This window comes from Chiloscyllium punctatum, chromosome 4 (genome assembly GCF_047496795.1).
Source record: "Chiloscyllium punctatum isolate Juve2018m chromosome 4, sChiPun1.3, whole genome shotgun sequence".
NCBI classification, from domain to species: domain Eukaryota; kingdom Metazoa; phylum Chordata; class Chondrichthyes; order Orectolobiformes; family Hemiscylliidae; genus Chiloscyllium; species Chiloscyllium punctatum.
Genome location: NC_092742.1, coordinates 69,464,607 through 69,479,929, shown reverse-complemented (window position 1 = coordinate 69,479,929; position 15,323 = coordinate 69,464,607). Strand labels below are relative to the sequence as shown.

Here is a 15,323-nt window from a genome sequence, read left to right as displayed (position 1 = left end):
GGATTAGAGGAGCAGGCAAGAAGAAAGCTGGTATGCCCTGTTGTAGCAAATGTTACCTTTGCAGAAAATTGCATTTATGACTTTGATCAAAGCTGTTTTGGGAGGAAATAAATGAGATTCAAGGCAAATGAAAAATCATATTTTGAAAACTACTATACATAATAACTTCACAACATGACTTTAGAAAACAAAGTTTAGAGTCGCAGCATTAACTTAAGAGGACAGACAATTTCAAATTTTTTAGTATTTTAATGACACGATTAGATCTTGATTGGACTCCTAATTATCAGATGACTCACAAATCAAGATATCTTTAAAATGTTAAGAATCCACTAAAATCTCTGTAGCACCAACAGTTACAATTAAATAAATGCCAATAATTCATCACTTTCCTCTTTTAAGAACTCTGACATTTTAAATTTAGGAATCAGATTTTGTTTTGCCTCTGGTTGTTAACCATCTTACCTAGTGTCATAAGTGCAGAAAAAAGAAGCCAACCAGCTTGAGTGCGGTGTACTGAAAGGCGACTATTTTGGATTGCAGTACGTAAGAAATCCTCTGCTTGGGTCATTATCAACTGGAATAAATTAATTTAAAAATGGATTTTCAATATACATAGACCATGGATATGAACAAAAATTGTTTAACAGCGCCATATAAACATAAGTGGAAAATATATTTGATGACGAAAGATTTGATGTTCAATAACAAAACAGCAGTGCTTAAAATCAATTTATTTCTGCTTCTGAATCATCTTAAGTTTTCTTGTCCAAATAAACATGAGCAAAATCATTACCTTTCCTTTCTCATGAGGGATACCTAGTGGACAATGCTGGACTGCTCCTAGCAGTGCTGCTATTGCAAAACTGTAACCAGTTACTGCTTCAGGGGAAGATCTCAGAGCACTTAGGCGTTCAGTGCAACGATCCAGAAGAGGAGAAATCTCAGATGGCAATGCCACTGCGAAACAACGCAAACACCAAGCTGCAGCTAATCTAGCTGAAACACTGGGATGTAGCAGCACTGAAATTACTTTGTCCAGCACACCTGACAAAAGATGTATACATTTGAGTTTTGACTTGCATTTTCAAAAAGAAACAATTTTAGCTTAACCAAGATATTCAAAACTTTTGCCTACAAGCTGATTGCCAGTTAGGTTGTTCAATACTTTTACTGACAAAGGACTCACCTACTGCTAACATAAAAACAAGCAGACATAAGATCAGACAGTTCAGTACATCATTTCATAAAAATAGATATTCACCAATGCACCCCAATATCTAATTGTTCTTTGAATAAGATTAGAGTTTTAAATATTCACTAACTTTCCCAGAATCAAGTGTTATTTATTCTGTTGACAAAATTCTCTTTTATCCTTTCGTGCCCATCTATTCATCATACAGTAATGCACATTTGTATTAGTTGAGTGTATTGAGCTCAAAATTCATATGCAGATCAGTACTGACATTAATAATATCCTTTTAGATGTAATTGCAGTTTGTTAAAAATGACCTGGATTTTGCAGTCGTAATGACACACTTTCAGCATTTAACTTCATTACAGTTGTGAAACTGACATCAATTTCTAACATCTGCACAGGTGCAGTTAAACGTCAACATCCACAAATTGCTTTCAGTGATTACCTAATCCTCCTCAGGATATGCCACTGAAGTCGCTGCAGATGACCATTTTGGAAATCAATTCAACCCACTCCAACACTACCGTTCTTACAATTCTATCAAGTTGAGCCTTATTGAACAAAATGTTTTTTCTTAGAACAATGCAATTAAGTTTATGGCTTCTGACAACCTCCTACACCCTGAAAAGCAAAGTTAATGTTTGGAAATTTTCAAATTTCAAATCAGATCAAACATGGATTGTTAGTGAGGAAAATTATCGCATTAATAGGTCAACTTTGATCTAATACTTTTTTTATATAGAGATTTACAAAATTATGAGAGGCATGGATAAGATAAATAGACAAAGTCTTTTCCCTGGGGTTGGGGAGTCCAGAACTAGAACTGCTAGAACCAGAACTGCTGGCAGGTGGGACTAGATTGGGTTGGGATATCTGGTCGCCATGGAGGGGTTGGACCGAAGGGTCTGTTTCCATGCTGTACACCTCTACGACTATGACATGTGTTCCCAATTTTAATTTCACACTCCGTAAACCTAATAACACATTAATATAGGAAGAAATACACCTTACTTCTCAACTTCTGCATGTGAACATTTGTCAATGTGAGTAACATCACCTGTTGCTGGACTCCTGGTGATTATTGCAACTTGGCACCAGAATCAAACAAACAATAGGAAATGCACTGCTTTTTTTTCTTTCAAGGTCAATAGAAAGTTCCATTACCGCCAATCACAAAATTTAAACAATCATTTTAATATATTTCCTGCACCACTACACAGTGTATTTAATATCCCGAGATGAATTGTAAATTTAATGGCAGATGTGTTTTTCTTTAAGCATATGATGGTACTCAGGCCTCTCGAGTGGTACCTGCTTATGACCCGCTAATAAATTCAGGACCCTTTGAGAGAAGTGATTTTTGTCATCTGTTTTAAATCTAGAGCTCCTTATCCTAAAAACTATGACTCTCATTCCAGAGTGACTCACAATCCAAATCATTAAATCTAATGTCAAATAGCTTTTTAATAGATTGCTTGACTGGTCTTACTCAGGAAACCTCATATGTACAAGTGGCTCTTGCAGTTCTTTGGGATAGAATCCATAATATTTCAAATTATGGAACTTTTCATGGTTTGAGTGATAGGATTACATTCAATCAGTATCTGAAGCAACATTTCGGATCATCAGCAAGTAAAACATTTACATTTAATGAGGGGAAACCTTGCGGGTGAAATCATTCAAACATATTTTCACATTCTCTAATGTAACAATTACAACACGACAGTCACATTAATATCCAGATGATCATGTTAGAGAACAGCAACACCAGATGAGACATGTGGAATTTCATGGTCTCCCTCACAGACAGAAAGGCAGATATGCATCTCCATGTCGTATTGGGCAGTCGGTGTCAACCACGGCAGCTTGTGGTTGAGGTATTTCACTGCTATGAATTCTGCTTTCCATGTTCAGTATAAGAGTATGTCTAATTATCAGTATTAGTGGATAGCCACAAATTAGTTTTAACAAATTAAGGCACTTGTCCAACGTGACACTGTCTAGTTTATTGCATAATAGCAATTATCTAATTACATTTGGTAGTTAGATACAATTACAACTATCAGGAGCCAGGAATGACATGTGTCACCATTGTGATTTGTTGTTGAAAGATGATGTAACATCAAAGTGGGTGGATTTTAAGGCAACTTTCAGAACCATTACTGCATATAACATCCAGTACTGAAGTACTTGTCATATTACCTATGGTGGAATCCTGAAGCAATGGGGCAGCAGTAGAACCAAGGCCTTGCACTAGACTGCCCAATTCTTGAAGGGCACAGACAAGTATATGTTGGCTTGCAGATACATCCATTGTATCCAACTTTGTCTCCATATTGGTGTCACTCATCGCAGCATCTAGCAATTAAGGGAAACATAAAGCAAAATATTGTAGATACTAAGGATAAGAGCACACAAAATATAAGCAAAACGAGTGGAGAAACTTTGAGCTGAGTTTATTGCTCAAGTGTTATACCAAGTTGAGCTTTACAACCTCCACAAAGATAAAGTGAATCCAGAAGTCAGAGCCAGGTTCAGTTCAGAAGATCCACATCAATACATGTGCTGTTCACAAGACTAAAATTAGTCAAAGCCTTGATTTTTCTTCAATAATCTGATAAATGTCAGTGAGTTAGCCTGTCTGTCTGCCTCTGGGATAGACAGTAAAAGAGAGAGTCACATCTGGTAAGTATGAAAAAACTCACCAAAAGGAAATGCTTGCAACTTTGTCAGTTAGAGTTTGAACTTTTCAAGTAAAGCCATGATTACTAGTTCACTGAGGTTGAATGTTTGTACAACATGTTGGAAAAAAGTGCTGATTCTTTCTTTATGCTGTTTTTAAGATTGTTCCAAATTGTGTACAAAGCTTTGTCTTCTTTCCCTTTTCTTCTAAGTAGACTTTAGATTACTTAGATTAGATTAGATTAGATTACTTACAGTGTGGAAACAGGCCCTTCGGCCCAACAAGTCCACACCGCCCCGCCGAAGCGTAACCCACCCATACCCCTACATCTACATCTACCCCTTACCTACGGGCAATTTAGCATGGCCAATTCAACTGACCTGCACATCTTTGGAGTGTGGGAGGAAACCGGAGCACCCGGAGGAAACCCACGCAGACACGGGGAGAACGTGCAAACTCCACACAGTCAGTCGCCTGAGGCGGGAATTGAACCTGGGTCTCTGGCGCTGTGAGGCAGCAGTGCTAACCACTGTGCCACCGTGCCGCCCAAATTAGTCAAATTGTGTAATTTTGTGAAAAGTAAATTGGGAAATTTGCGTGAATATCTTTAGAGGCAGGCCATCATGGCAACTAAATTGCAAAAATAAAACTTGTAATTTTTCAAACCAAATATCATTCTGGAATCTGACTTATTCAATGTTACCATCAGCTGAAAAATTCTTAACGCATACTACTTCTGAATTTAACAAGCTATATTCCTGGAACAATCCAGTGATGCATTGTATAAAAGTATTATTCATAAGATGGCATCCTTTCTCATAACATTTAATTTGCCATACATCATCAAGAACAATACATGAAACACAAATCACATTAATTGAGAGGCAGCCACAGTGTAGAATAAAATGTAGAAACTGCAATAAACTTTTCAAATTGAACATCCAAAGATAAAGGCTGTTGCCAGGGTTGAAGGATCTGAACTACAGGGAAAGGCTGAACAGGCCGGTGCTGTTTTACCTAGAGCATCGGAGGCTGAGGGGTGACCTTATAGAGGTTTACAAAATTATGAGGGGCATGGATAGGATAAATAGACAAAGTCTTTTCCCTGGGGTCAGGGAGTCCAGAACTAGAGGGCATAGGTTTAGGGTGAGAGGGGAAAAGATATAAAAGAGAACGAAGGGGCAACTTTTTCATGCAGAGGGTGGTACGTGAGCTGCCAGAGGATGTGGTGGAGGCTGGTACAATTGCAACATTTAAGAGGCATTTGGATGGGTATATGAATAGGAAGGGTTTGGAGGGTGATGGGCTGGGAGCTGGCAGGTGGTATTAGATTGGATTGGGATATCAGGTCAGCATGGACAGGTTGGACCGAAGGGTCTGTTTCCATGCTGTACATCTCTATGACTCTATAACTGTGGAGCCCACATACAAAACTACATCTCAACATAAAGATTTTTTTGTTTGGCACGAAGATTACCCTAGATTGATTCTAGTTTCTTACCTACAGCTTTCTTCTGTTTACCGACAACCTGGCAGATCTCTTTGGCTGCTGCAATCTGAGCTTTCTCTCCAAGCAGACTTCCTACTGCAGATCGAAGGATAAATGAAACACAACGGCGACAACATATGGCATCAATTTGCGTCTGTGTAGCTTTTGGGTGAGACACCAACTCCAAAACATGTTCAAGTACGGCAGCAAAATTCAGTTCCAACCACTGCCCACCCAGTGTAGAAATAAAAGCAACATAAGCCTAGAAAAAACATGAATCAATGAAAATTGCGACTGCTTCTAATTTCAAGACCCAACAAAATACATTTGAATAACATTACACAACTCAGTTAATTATCCCTTTCCATTACATATTTCATGATTAAGTTCAAAGTTGTTGTAAACTGCACAATACTAAAATAAGTAATCTGGGGATCTAAGATGGTGGCGATCGGAAAAGATCACACTGCAGAGCTTCGCATTGCAGCAGGAGCAGGATGGTCCTTTAACCCACCCAACCCAGGTCATCTGGATTTCTTGGGGCATTGGAAAGATTGTGGAGCTCCAAGAAACATTTAAAAATTGACTTACCTGTATTTTCAGCTGTCCAGAAATGCCTAAAAAGGGAGGAAGAGCATCTGAGGCCAGGCCTGCAGCAGCCTCGGAGCCGATTACTCTCCAGGACCTGGTGAACCAGCTCTCGAAATCTCGCGAGATCTTGGGGAAACAGATTGAAGAGAAGCTGGCTCCAGTCTCTCTCATGCTGCAGAAACATGAACAGCAGCTGGGAGACCTGGAGCAGAGGATGGATGAGGTGGAGCACAGGGTCACAGTGGTGGAAGCTGATGCCAGTTCATTCAAGAAAGAGATCCAAGCCCTGAAGACGCAGGTTCGTATTTGCGTGACCAAGTGGATGATCTTGAAAACAGGGCAGGAGAAAAAACATTTGGATCATCGGTCTGCCGGAGGGTAAGGAAGGTGAGCGGCCTGCGAATTTGTTGAAGATTGGCTTCTGAAATTCCTTGACCTGGAGGATGGCATGAAAGGATTTGAAGATAGAGAGGGCTCACTGGGTCGCAGAGCAGAGGTCGGGTCTGGGTCAACGCACTCGTCCTTTCCTGGTGCGGTTCCATCATTACCGGGATAAGGAGAGAGTCATAGAGGCTTCCAGACTCCAGGGGTAGGACCCAAAGGCCCTAATTTATGAGGGGTCTAAGATCATGTTTTTTCAGGACTTTTCAGAAACAAAAATTTTACGATTGCGTCAAGAGAAGACTGAAGGAGCTTGGGATTCAGTACTCCCCGAGATATTCGGCAGTGCTTCGGATAACCTTAAATGGATCCATGCATCTCTTTGACACATTGGAGAAGGCAAGAGACTTTGTGGACAAACTAACCTAATTTAAACAATTGTACTATGTATAAATATTGTTGCTTGGGTATGCGTTTATCATTCTGTAAAAGAAATGAAGGAAATCCAGTTGGAGCTTTGCTTTTCCCCTTTTTTTTTCCTCTATTGATAATAATTTGGGTCAAACTATGTCTGGCGGTGGTTAAGATGTACACTTTAAATTTCTAAGTTAGGACATACCAAAGGATGGGTGGGGTATTTATTCCCCTTTTTTTTGAAAAGAAATAATTTTTTTAGTTCATATTTCTATTCTATGGGGTGTTTATTTTTTTTAGCTTGTCCTTGCGATGTGGCTCTAGCTGGGAGAAGTGAAGGTGGTGGAGATGGTTAGATGCCTATTTATGAACAGTTCAGGATGGGTAGTTGCCCCCTCCGGCCAGGGGTTGAGCCCCCCCTACTCAGCGCTACTGGCACTTTATATGTTGTTTTGTTTTCTAGTTTTTGTTGTTTTTTTATTTTTTAATAATTTTGTATGTTTGTTAAATGTAGTGGTTTTAGTTTATGTATTTTTTATATTTGGTGGACCATGTGATACTAAGGCTCAGCAATTTGTGTTTCAGGTTCCTCCTCTCTGGAATTTAAATGTAATTGCAAAAGATTATGGCTAATGATTTGATAAAATTGTGTACCTGGAATATCAAGGGAAGTCACTCACTAATTAAGAGGAAGCAGGTACTCTTGAGTCTTAGAAAGGAGAAGGTGGATATTGCTTTATTACAGGAGACACATTTGGATGACAAGGAGCATCTGAAATTACAGCAGAATTGCTTTGACCAAGTTTATTTTTCATCATTTAATACCAGAAGTAGGGGAGTGGCTATATTGGTTAGGAAAAATCTCTCATTTAAATTGTTGGAATGTGTTAAAGACACATAAGGGAGGTTTGTAATTCTTAAAGCCTTGATAAATGGGGAAGAATATGGCATTTTAAATGTTTATTGCCCCCCAGCTCATCCTCTTGAATTCTTGGTAGATGATTTTTCTAAACTGATAAGTCTCAGGTCTCGGCACATCATTATAGGGGGAGATTTTAACTGCCTCATGGACCCCACAGTAGACAGGTTGCCTAAAGGTGCCTCGATACTCTCTGCACAAACTAAACAGTTATTGGGTCTGTGTAGGGAATTATGGTTGGTGGACATCTGGAGGAGGTGTCACCACCCTACAGGTAGGGATTTCACGTTTTTCTCCAATCCGCATGGATGTCACACGAGGATTGATTTTTCTGACCCCTGCAATACCCCTGGATTTGGTGGCATCCTGTATGAGTGGTAATATTGCCATCTCTGAACATGCTCCAGTGTACTTCATGGTTAAAATTAAGGATGTTACAGTGGATTCAAGGTACTGACAAACGGACCCCTTTATTCTCATGGACAGCAAGTTTGTGGAGTATTTCTCTAGGGAATTTCAGGCATTCCTAGACATCAACATAGGCTCGGTTGATAGCTCATCTTTTCTCAGGGAAACTTCCAAAGCTTATGCCAGGGGGTTAGTTATTTCATATTCCACCAGTAGGAAGCGGCAAAAGGTGAGCAGCAAAGTCTCCTTGAAGCACGGTTGAAGGCAGCCGAGAAGGCCTATTTTGACAGACCCTCATTGGTCAAAATACAGAGGATTACGGCACTGCGGTGTGCACTAAATTCCGTGCTCACACAGACGGCAAAGAAGGAGCTGGCTTTCGCAAAGCAAAGGTTATACGAGCATGGTGACAAGCCAGGCAAATACTTAGCATACCTTGCCAGAAAGAAAAGTGCCCCACAAACCATTACAGCGATTAGGGAAGGGTCTGGGCACCTAACATGTGATTCTAAAAAGATTAATGTGGCGTACTCTAAATTATCAGTCTAAGAATTGTGAGGAGGGGCAGGCCAAAATTGAATCCTTTTTTAGAGATCTGAAGCTCCCGGGTGTGACTCCCGAACAACAGCCCTTTTTCAATGCCCCATTATCAGAGCAAGAAGTGCAGGAAGCTGTGAGGCAGCTTCAGAATGGAAAGGCGCCCGATCCTGACAGACTTCGCAGTGAATTCTATAAGGAATTTATAAGTATACTGTCAGGCCCAATGCTCAATATGTTCAATGATTCGTACAATCATGATTGTCTCCCACCATCTCAGAGAGGCCAATATTTCACTTATCCTTAAAAAAGGGAAGGATCCAGAAGACTGTGCTTCATACAGGCCCATCTCGCTCTTAAATGTGGACTTTAAGATCCTCTCTAAGGGTCTTGCATTAAGGCTGGAGACTGTGTTACCCTTTATTATTAAAAAGGATCAGACGGGCTTCATAAAGGGTCGCAGATCCTCCAATAACATTAGGATGCTGCTTAATGTAATTCAAGCATGCCAACAGCAGTCAATACAGGGATTGGTGATTTCTTTAGATGCAGAGAAGGTATTTGAGCGAGTTCAGTGGCCGTACCTTTTCGATACTCTAGACCGGTTTGGTCTGGGTGAAGTTTTCACAAGATGGGTAAAGGTTCTCTACAGTGCACCTCTCACGGCGGTCATTACCAACGGGGTACGATCAAGCAATTTTAATATTTCTAGGGGCAGCCGGCAGGGCTGTCCCTTTCTCCATTACTTTTTACGTTGGTGACTGAACCGTTAGCAGAGGCCATTCGTGTGGATCTCAATATATCAGCTCCAGAAGTGGGGTCAAAATTACACAAAATCTTGCTGTATGCAGACGATGTTCTAATTTTCTTGACAAATTCAGCAGTCTCAGTGCCTTGCCTGATACAACGCATTCACGCGTTTGGCGCTTTTTCAGGGTATAAGATTAATTTTGCTAAATCAGAGGCTATGCCTATGGGTGGTCTTACGAAAGAGTTGGCTCTTGAGTGACCATAGATTCCCAGTTAGGTGGTCACAGGAGGGTTTTGTGTATTTGGGCATATTCATTACTCCAGTTCTGGATTGGCTGTTCAAAGCCAATTTTATTAAATTATTTGAAAAAGATTAAACAAGATCTCCAAAGATGGGAGGCATTTCCAGTCTCATGGTTGGGTCGGATAGTGCTTATTAAGATGAATATTCTCCCTCATTTGCTATACCCTATGCAGATGCTCCCCCTGATTTTCAATAAACAAACACTCAGGAGACTGAAAGGTTGGTTCAGCTCCTTTATCTGGCACCTCATTAAATTAGCCAAACTGCAGTTGCCTCACAGATTGGGGGGAATAGATCTTCCGGACATTAAAAATTACCAATTAAGCTCACTTTTGACCTACGCAAGTGATTGGGTTTGTGGGGACCCTCTTTCAATATGGCTAGATATCCAAGTCTCCCAGGCAAGGTGCCCCCTTACCAGTTTGCTGTTTTTAGACAAAGCGAGGACAGTTAGGGAATATTGCCATAACCCAATAGTCATCAATACTGTTAAAGCATGGAGGGCAATTCGGTAGAGGGAAGGTAATATTGGCAAAACATCTTTGTTTACACCTTTAGTGGGTATGCCGAGTTTTCAACCAGGTATGATAGATTCAGGATGTAAACGCTGGGCAGCTAGGGGTGAATCTTGCATGGGTGATTTATTTGTGGGAGATGTAATGATGTCCTTTGATCAGTTAGTACGGAAGTACGAGTTACCTAATAGAGACCTCTTTGTTTTTTTCAAGTTAGGGATTTTATTCAAAAAAAGACCACATTTTTGACTGATTCCTACAAATCTGACATAGAAAGAGGGGTACTAAGGGCTAAGAGTACACTCTCTGTCAGTACTTTATATCACCAATTGGGGGGTGCCACCTCAGATAAGTCTGATAGACTCTGCAAGATGTGGGAAAGAGAGCTGGGTGTGGAAGTTTTTTTCAGAGGCATGGAAGGATATTTGGGACAATGCAAGGAAGATATCAATTTGCAATAGGACCCATGCTTTACAGTTGAAGATTCTCCACAGGGTCCACTTAGCCCCAGACGATTTGTCAAAATTTAAACTAGGGGTATCTTCAGCATGTCCCAAGTGCAAGGTCTGCACAGGCACTCTTACCCATTGTCTTTGGTCTTGTGACAGGCTTCAAACATATTGGAGCGCTGTAGTGGGTGCAATGGAGAGGATTTTAGGTGTAGGGGTGGAGAAGGACCCTATTTCACTCCTTTTGGGCCTACCCATTGCATTTCCAGCAGACTCGCATAAGGAAAAGCTTTTCAATATTCTTACATTCTGTGCAAGGAAGAATATCTTGCTTGGTTGGATATCAGAAAAGCCCCCAGGCCTGTCGGGTTGGCGGAAGATTGTTATGGAGCATATTCCCCTGGATTTTCTCTCAAATATGGTACACCACAAAACTGAGAATTTTTACAAGACATGGCAAGCCTTTTTGAAATACCGGGACACAGATTTATCTGCCACACTAACAAGGGTTTTTATATAGCCATAATGATTGTGTTTCATGAGTCCAATATCCAGGGATGAGGAACTGTGAATGTATAAGTGTTTTGTTTGGCTGGGCTGAGTTATTACTATTTATTTGTTTGTTGTTAGGTCTTTATTTAGTTAGTTAAACAGCTAGTTTAGGTTTTTTTTAATTTTATGCTTCTCTATATATGTTTATACATTCGTATAAGGTGGAGTGTTGGGGAATGTTTTTTATTATTTGGGTTTAGCTTAGTACTATTTCGTACTGTTTTGAATTGCATTGTTTTGTATTTGTTGTAATATTTAAAAATCTATTTTTTTCTTAATAAAAATATATTATTAAAACAAAAAGAGTAATCTGTAGCTTATCTTTGTATCATATGCACATGGTAAGTGGTAACCATAGGGAAAGACTTACTTATTTCATATCTGGGAAATTTGCAACGGTTTTTCGAAGTTTTTGAAAAGAATTTGTAAAGGTTTGCATCACTTGTAACCGAATAAAGATTTTTTTGGATAATAATGAATATTGGTCTGTACAACCTCATAACAATTGATATGGAAGGAATACTAAAAGGAAGAAAGTTTAAATACAGAGGCCACCAAGACAAACAAGAGGATATGAACAGAGTGAAGGTGGTCAGTAATTAGAGTCATAGAGCTGGATTTCTGAGCAACCAAAAAGCATATTCTCTGTTGCTACTGTTTCTATCACTTTCAAGTAACTGAATTTCCAGAATCAGCCATCCCATATGAAGATAAAGGTGGTTGACCTACATTACCACAACTGACAGGATCCAAGAGTTGAGAAGGTTTTAGAAAAAAGTACGGCATTTTGTGGAAAATTGTACAGCAGAACCAGTTTACATGAAAATCGGGCTATTTCCTTGAAACAGAGACCAAACATTCTGCACTAGGAAGATCTCTGCTTGGAAGAGCTTTGAGGCTGAAAACATTGGCCAGACAGGCAGAATGGACTGGGATAGATTTTCTGGTATTGGCTATTTCATGTGTAATTTTTAGTTCATTCCAATATGATTTGATTATTAATTTATATCATGTAAATTCATTCTGACGAGTATTGAAAGAAAAATAATAAAAAGTGATTTCTTGTTCAGTTATGTCTTCATTTGGCAACTGTTTCGTAAACTTGGGTTTTTGTTTTGAAAAACAGTTCTCCACGGGGATCATAACAATGGGATTTAGACATCACTGGCAAAGCCAGCATGTCTGACGAATTCCCAGTTGTCCTCAAAAAGGTCAGCCACTATTTTGAACTGAAGTTTATACACTACAAATATACCCAGAATGCTGCTTGAGACTCAATTCTAGAACTTTAACACAGCAACAACGAAGGAATGGTGATAAATTTTCATTTGAATTGTGAAAAACCTGGAGATGAATTTGCAGATCTTGGTACACCCATGTAACTGATGCCACATTGTTCTTCTTGATGATGTGGTCACTGGTTTGAAGATTCGGTTGAATTTCACCAAGTTGCTACAGTGCATCTTGTAGACAGTACACTGTTGTCACTGTGCCAGTCCTGGAAGTGGTGTTAATCAAGTGGTATGTGTTGTTTTGATAGTTTTGAGTGAGATGAGTGCAATGTATTCATCATACTCCTGACGTGTGCCTTGTTGATACCGGATAGATTTTGGGGAATCAGCAAGAAGAGGTAATCATTGTAAAAGTCTCAGTATCTGAACCACAGTAGTCACCACCACAGTATTCATCAGGCTGGTCTATCTAATTTTCTGGTAAATGGTAACGAAAAGGTTGGTGAAGGTGGTAAACTCAGTATTTGTAATGTTAATGATGATAGAGAGAGGATTAGATTGCTTATTATTGATGATAGGTCATTGCATGGCACTTCTGTGACACGTATGCTACTTGCCAATCATCCTCCTAAGCCTAAATGTTGCCCAGAGCGTACCACACAGAGGCATGGACTGATGACTTACCAATGGGCCAAAAATCTGCATTCATCAGCAAACCACTTTTGACCTTTACGATGGAGGAAAGGTCAGAATGATTCATGGGCTGGGCCTAGGGCACTACCTTCAGGAACAGGCAATGATGTCTTTGCACTGAAATGAATAGTCTCCAAAAGTCTTTACCAACGTATTGGTGTGACTGCAACAAGTGGAGAGTTTCCCTTCAATTCTCATTGACTTTAACTTCACGTAGGCTCCTTGGTGCCAGACTTAATCAAATGTATCCTTGGCGTTAGGAGGAATTGTTTTTTACTTCATTTCCAGAATTCAATTCTTGCCCATATTTGGGCAAAATTTACAATGAACTCTGGAGCTGATTGGTCCTGGTGGAATCTGAACTCAGCTTCAGTGAGCAGGTTAAGTGCCTCTTGACAGCTCTGTTGATAGCTTCTTCACTCTGATCATGATTGAGAATGGATTCATAGGGGAAAAAATTGGCTGAATTGATTAATTCTGTTTTTTTTTGAAGACAGAACATAATTGGGCAATCTTCTAAATTGGCAGGTAGATGCTAATATGGTAGTTGTACTGAAATTGCTTGACTAAGAGAGTCTCACTAGCACTGGAATGATACAGCACAGAAGGTGCAGATATCCTTAGCACTACAGCTGGTACAACATCAAGGCCTGCAGTGTACACAATGCACTTGGCAATTTCTTAATTTCATACTGAGTGAATCAAATTGGCTGAAGACTGTGATGCTGGAGAGCTGAGGAAGATGCCAATTAATCAAGGAGTAACAACGACATAAAGAAGGTCAAAATATCATACCCCAGACTTCCTTCAATCTTAATAATTAACAGCTTCTGTGGATTAATAGTTGTCAAGTCTACCACTGGTTCATAGTACACCACACAGTAAAGGGCCATTCCCTTAAAATGAGGAGGACGATCACAAGAAAGAAGCAAAGAGGGCATTCCATGCCTGAGAAAGTAGCATTTCAAAAAGCATACTACCAATTATTTTAAAATGTTCCACAGACTTTTACATAATATTTGTGTATTTTCATACATTTATACACTTCAATACTTTTTGATTCTACAACAAACAAAAATGCAGTTAAAAGAGACTCCATACATGGTATCTCAAAGGTAAAACTGAAATGTAATTTCAAACCTGAGTTACTCCAATCCGAACATCCCGGTTCACAGAACTGCCTCCTTTTAGCATTTCTCCACTGACACGCAAGAACCCGCTGCCTCCTCGCAAGAAGCCAGAAGCCAGCAAATTCATAGTTTCCTCCAGTGTGGTTTTACGAACAACCTGCCTCACACCTGACAGAAAAAGAAACAACTAAGATTAACTTTTATACATTAAACCCACAGACTATAGTAGTACACAAAAGAGGTATTTCCAGTATGTTTTCTAGCTTATCTATTAGATTTAATCCTCCCAATGAGTGGACAATGATATTAAAATGGAGAGGCACAGTTTTAGTCAAATTATGCTGGTTAGTATGACATCAACAAAATTCAAAACCAAATTTTAAGTGTTATAGAACCCTGCAGAGACTGATAATTTTTTTTGTTAGAATAAAACAAATCCCGATGAGATCAATGGAAAGAAAGCCGAAGCACAACATATCTCTTTTTAAACATGTTATTGTAACAAACCAACTAAAACTACCATCAATCAAACATTAATAGATGAAGAATATTTTGAATAAAAACATAAATTTCACTTCAAATGGACTGTATTTCAAGTAGTTATCAGGATTTCTACTATTTGGTGCACCAAGTGCCATCTCTCAGACTTTGTAGCTTGGGCTAAGTTTTCAAGGATTTCTCACCTTCCTTCTAATTGTTTCAGTCTTTGTGTTGTATTCACCAGCAGCCATGTGCCAACTAAAGTCCCTAGTCCCTCTTTACTGATAATGCAAAAGTCTGCACTCTCTCACTTGTGTCACAACAGTCCCCAAGACATAGAATCTTCAGAGATTTTCTTCCTTCTCTAACTTCTTGATACAGTCTTATTGGTTCTGGAACACCAACACAATAGTCATGGGTCTTAACAAATCAACAATACCACATCATCCAATTTTCAGTGTTTGTCCTAACCAATTGTACAATACATCCAGTAACACAGTCACTGTTCTATTCTCAGAGCTCGACTTCAACATCAGGATCTGGTAAAAAAAACTGCCGAACTGAAAAGTCTTCCATTCAAAGAGGAGACAACGTTTCC

General features: G+C 39.5%; 1 protein-coding gene across 7 annotated transcripts in view; it reads right to left on the bottom strand.

Moving 5' to 3' along the window:
* The window catches only part of heatr5a (HEAT repeat containing 5a), a 129,127-nt gene that overhangs the window by 83,141 nt on the left and 30,663 nt on the right, over positions 1 to 15,323 (bottom strand). For all 7 annotated transcript variants that reach the window (XM_072568984.1, XM_072568983.1, XM_072568990.1 and 4 more), the window contains 5 exons: positions 14,256 to 14,413; positions 5,383 to 5,632; positions 3,401 to 3,556; positions 797 to 1,047; positions 466 to 577 (listed from right to left, as the gene is read on the bottom strand). In XM_072568984.1, coding sequence (XP_072425085.1) covers positions 466 to 577; positions 797 to 1,047; positions 3,401 to 3,556; positions 5,383 to 5,632; positions 14,256 to 14,413 — 927 coding nt within the window. The remainder of the gene's footprint in view (positions 1 to 465; positions 578 to 796; positions 1,048 to 3,400; positions 3,557 to 5,382; positions 5,633 to 14,255; positions 14,414 to 15,323) is intronic.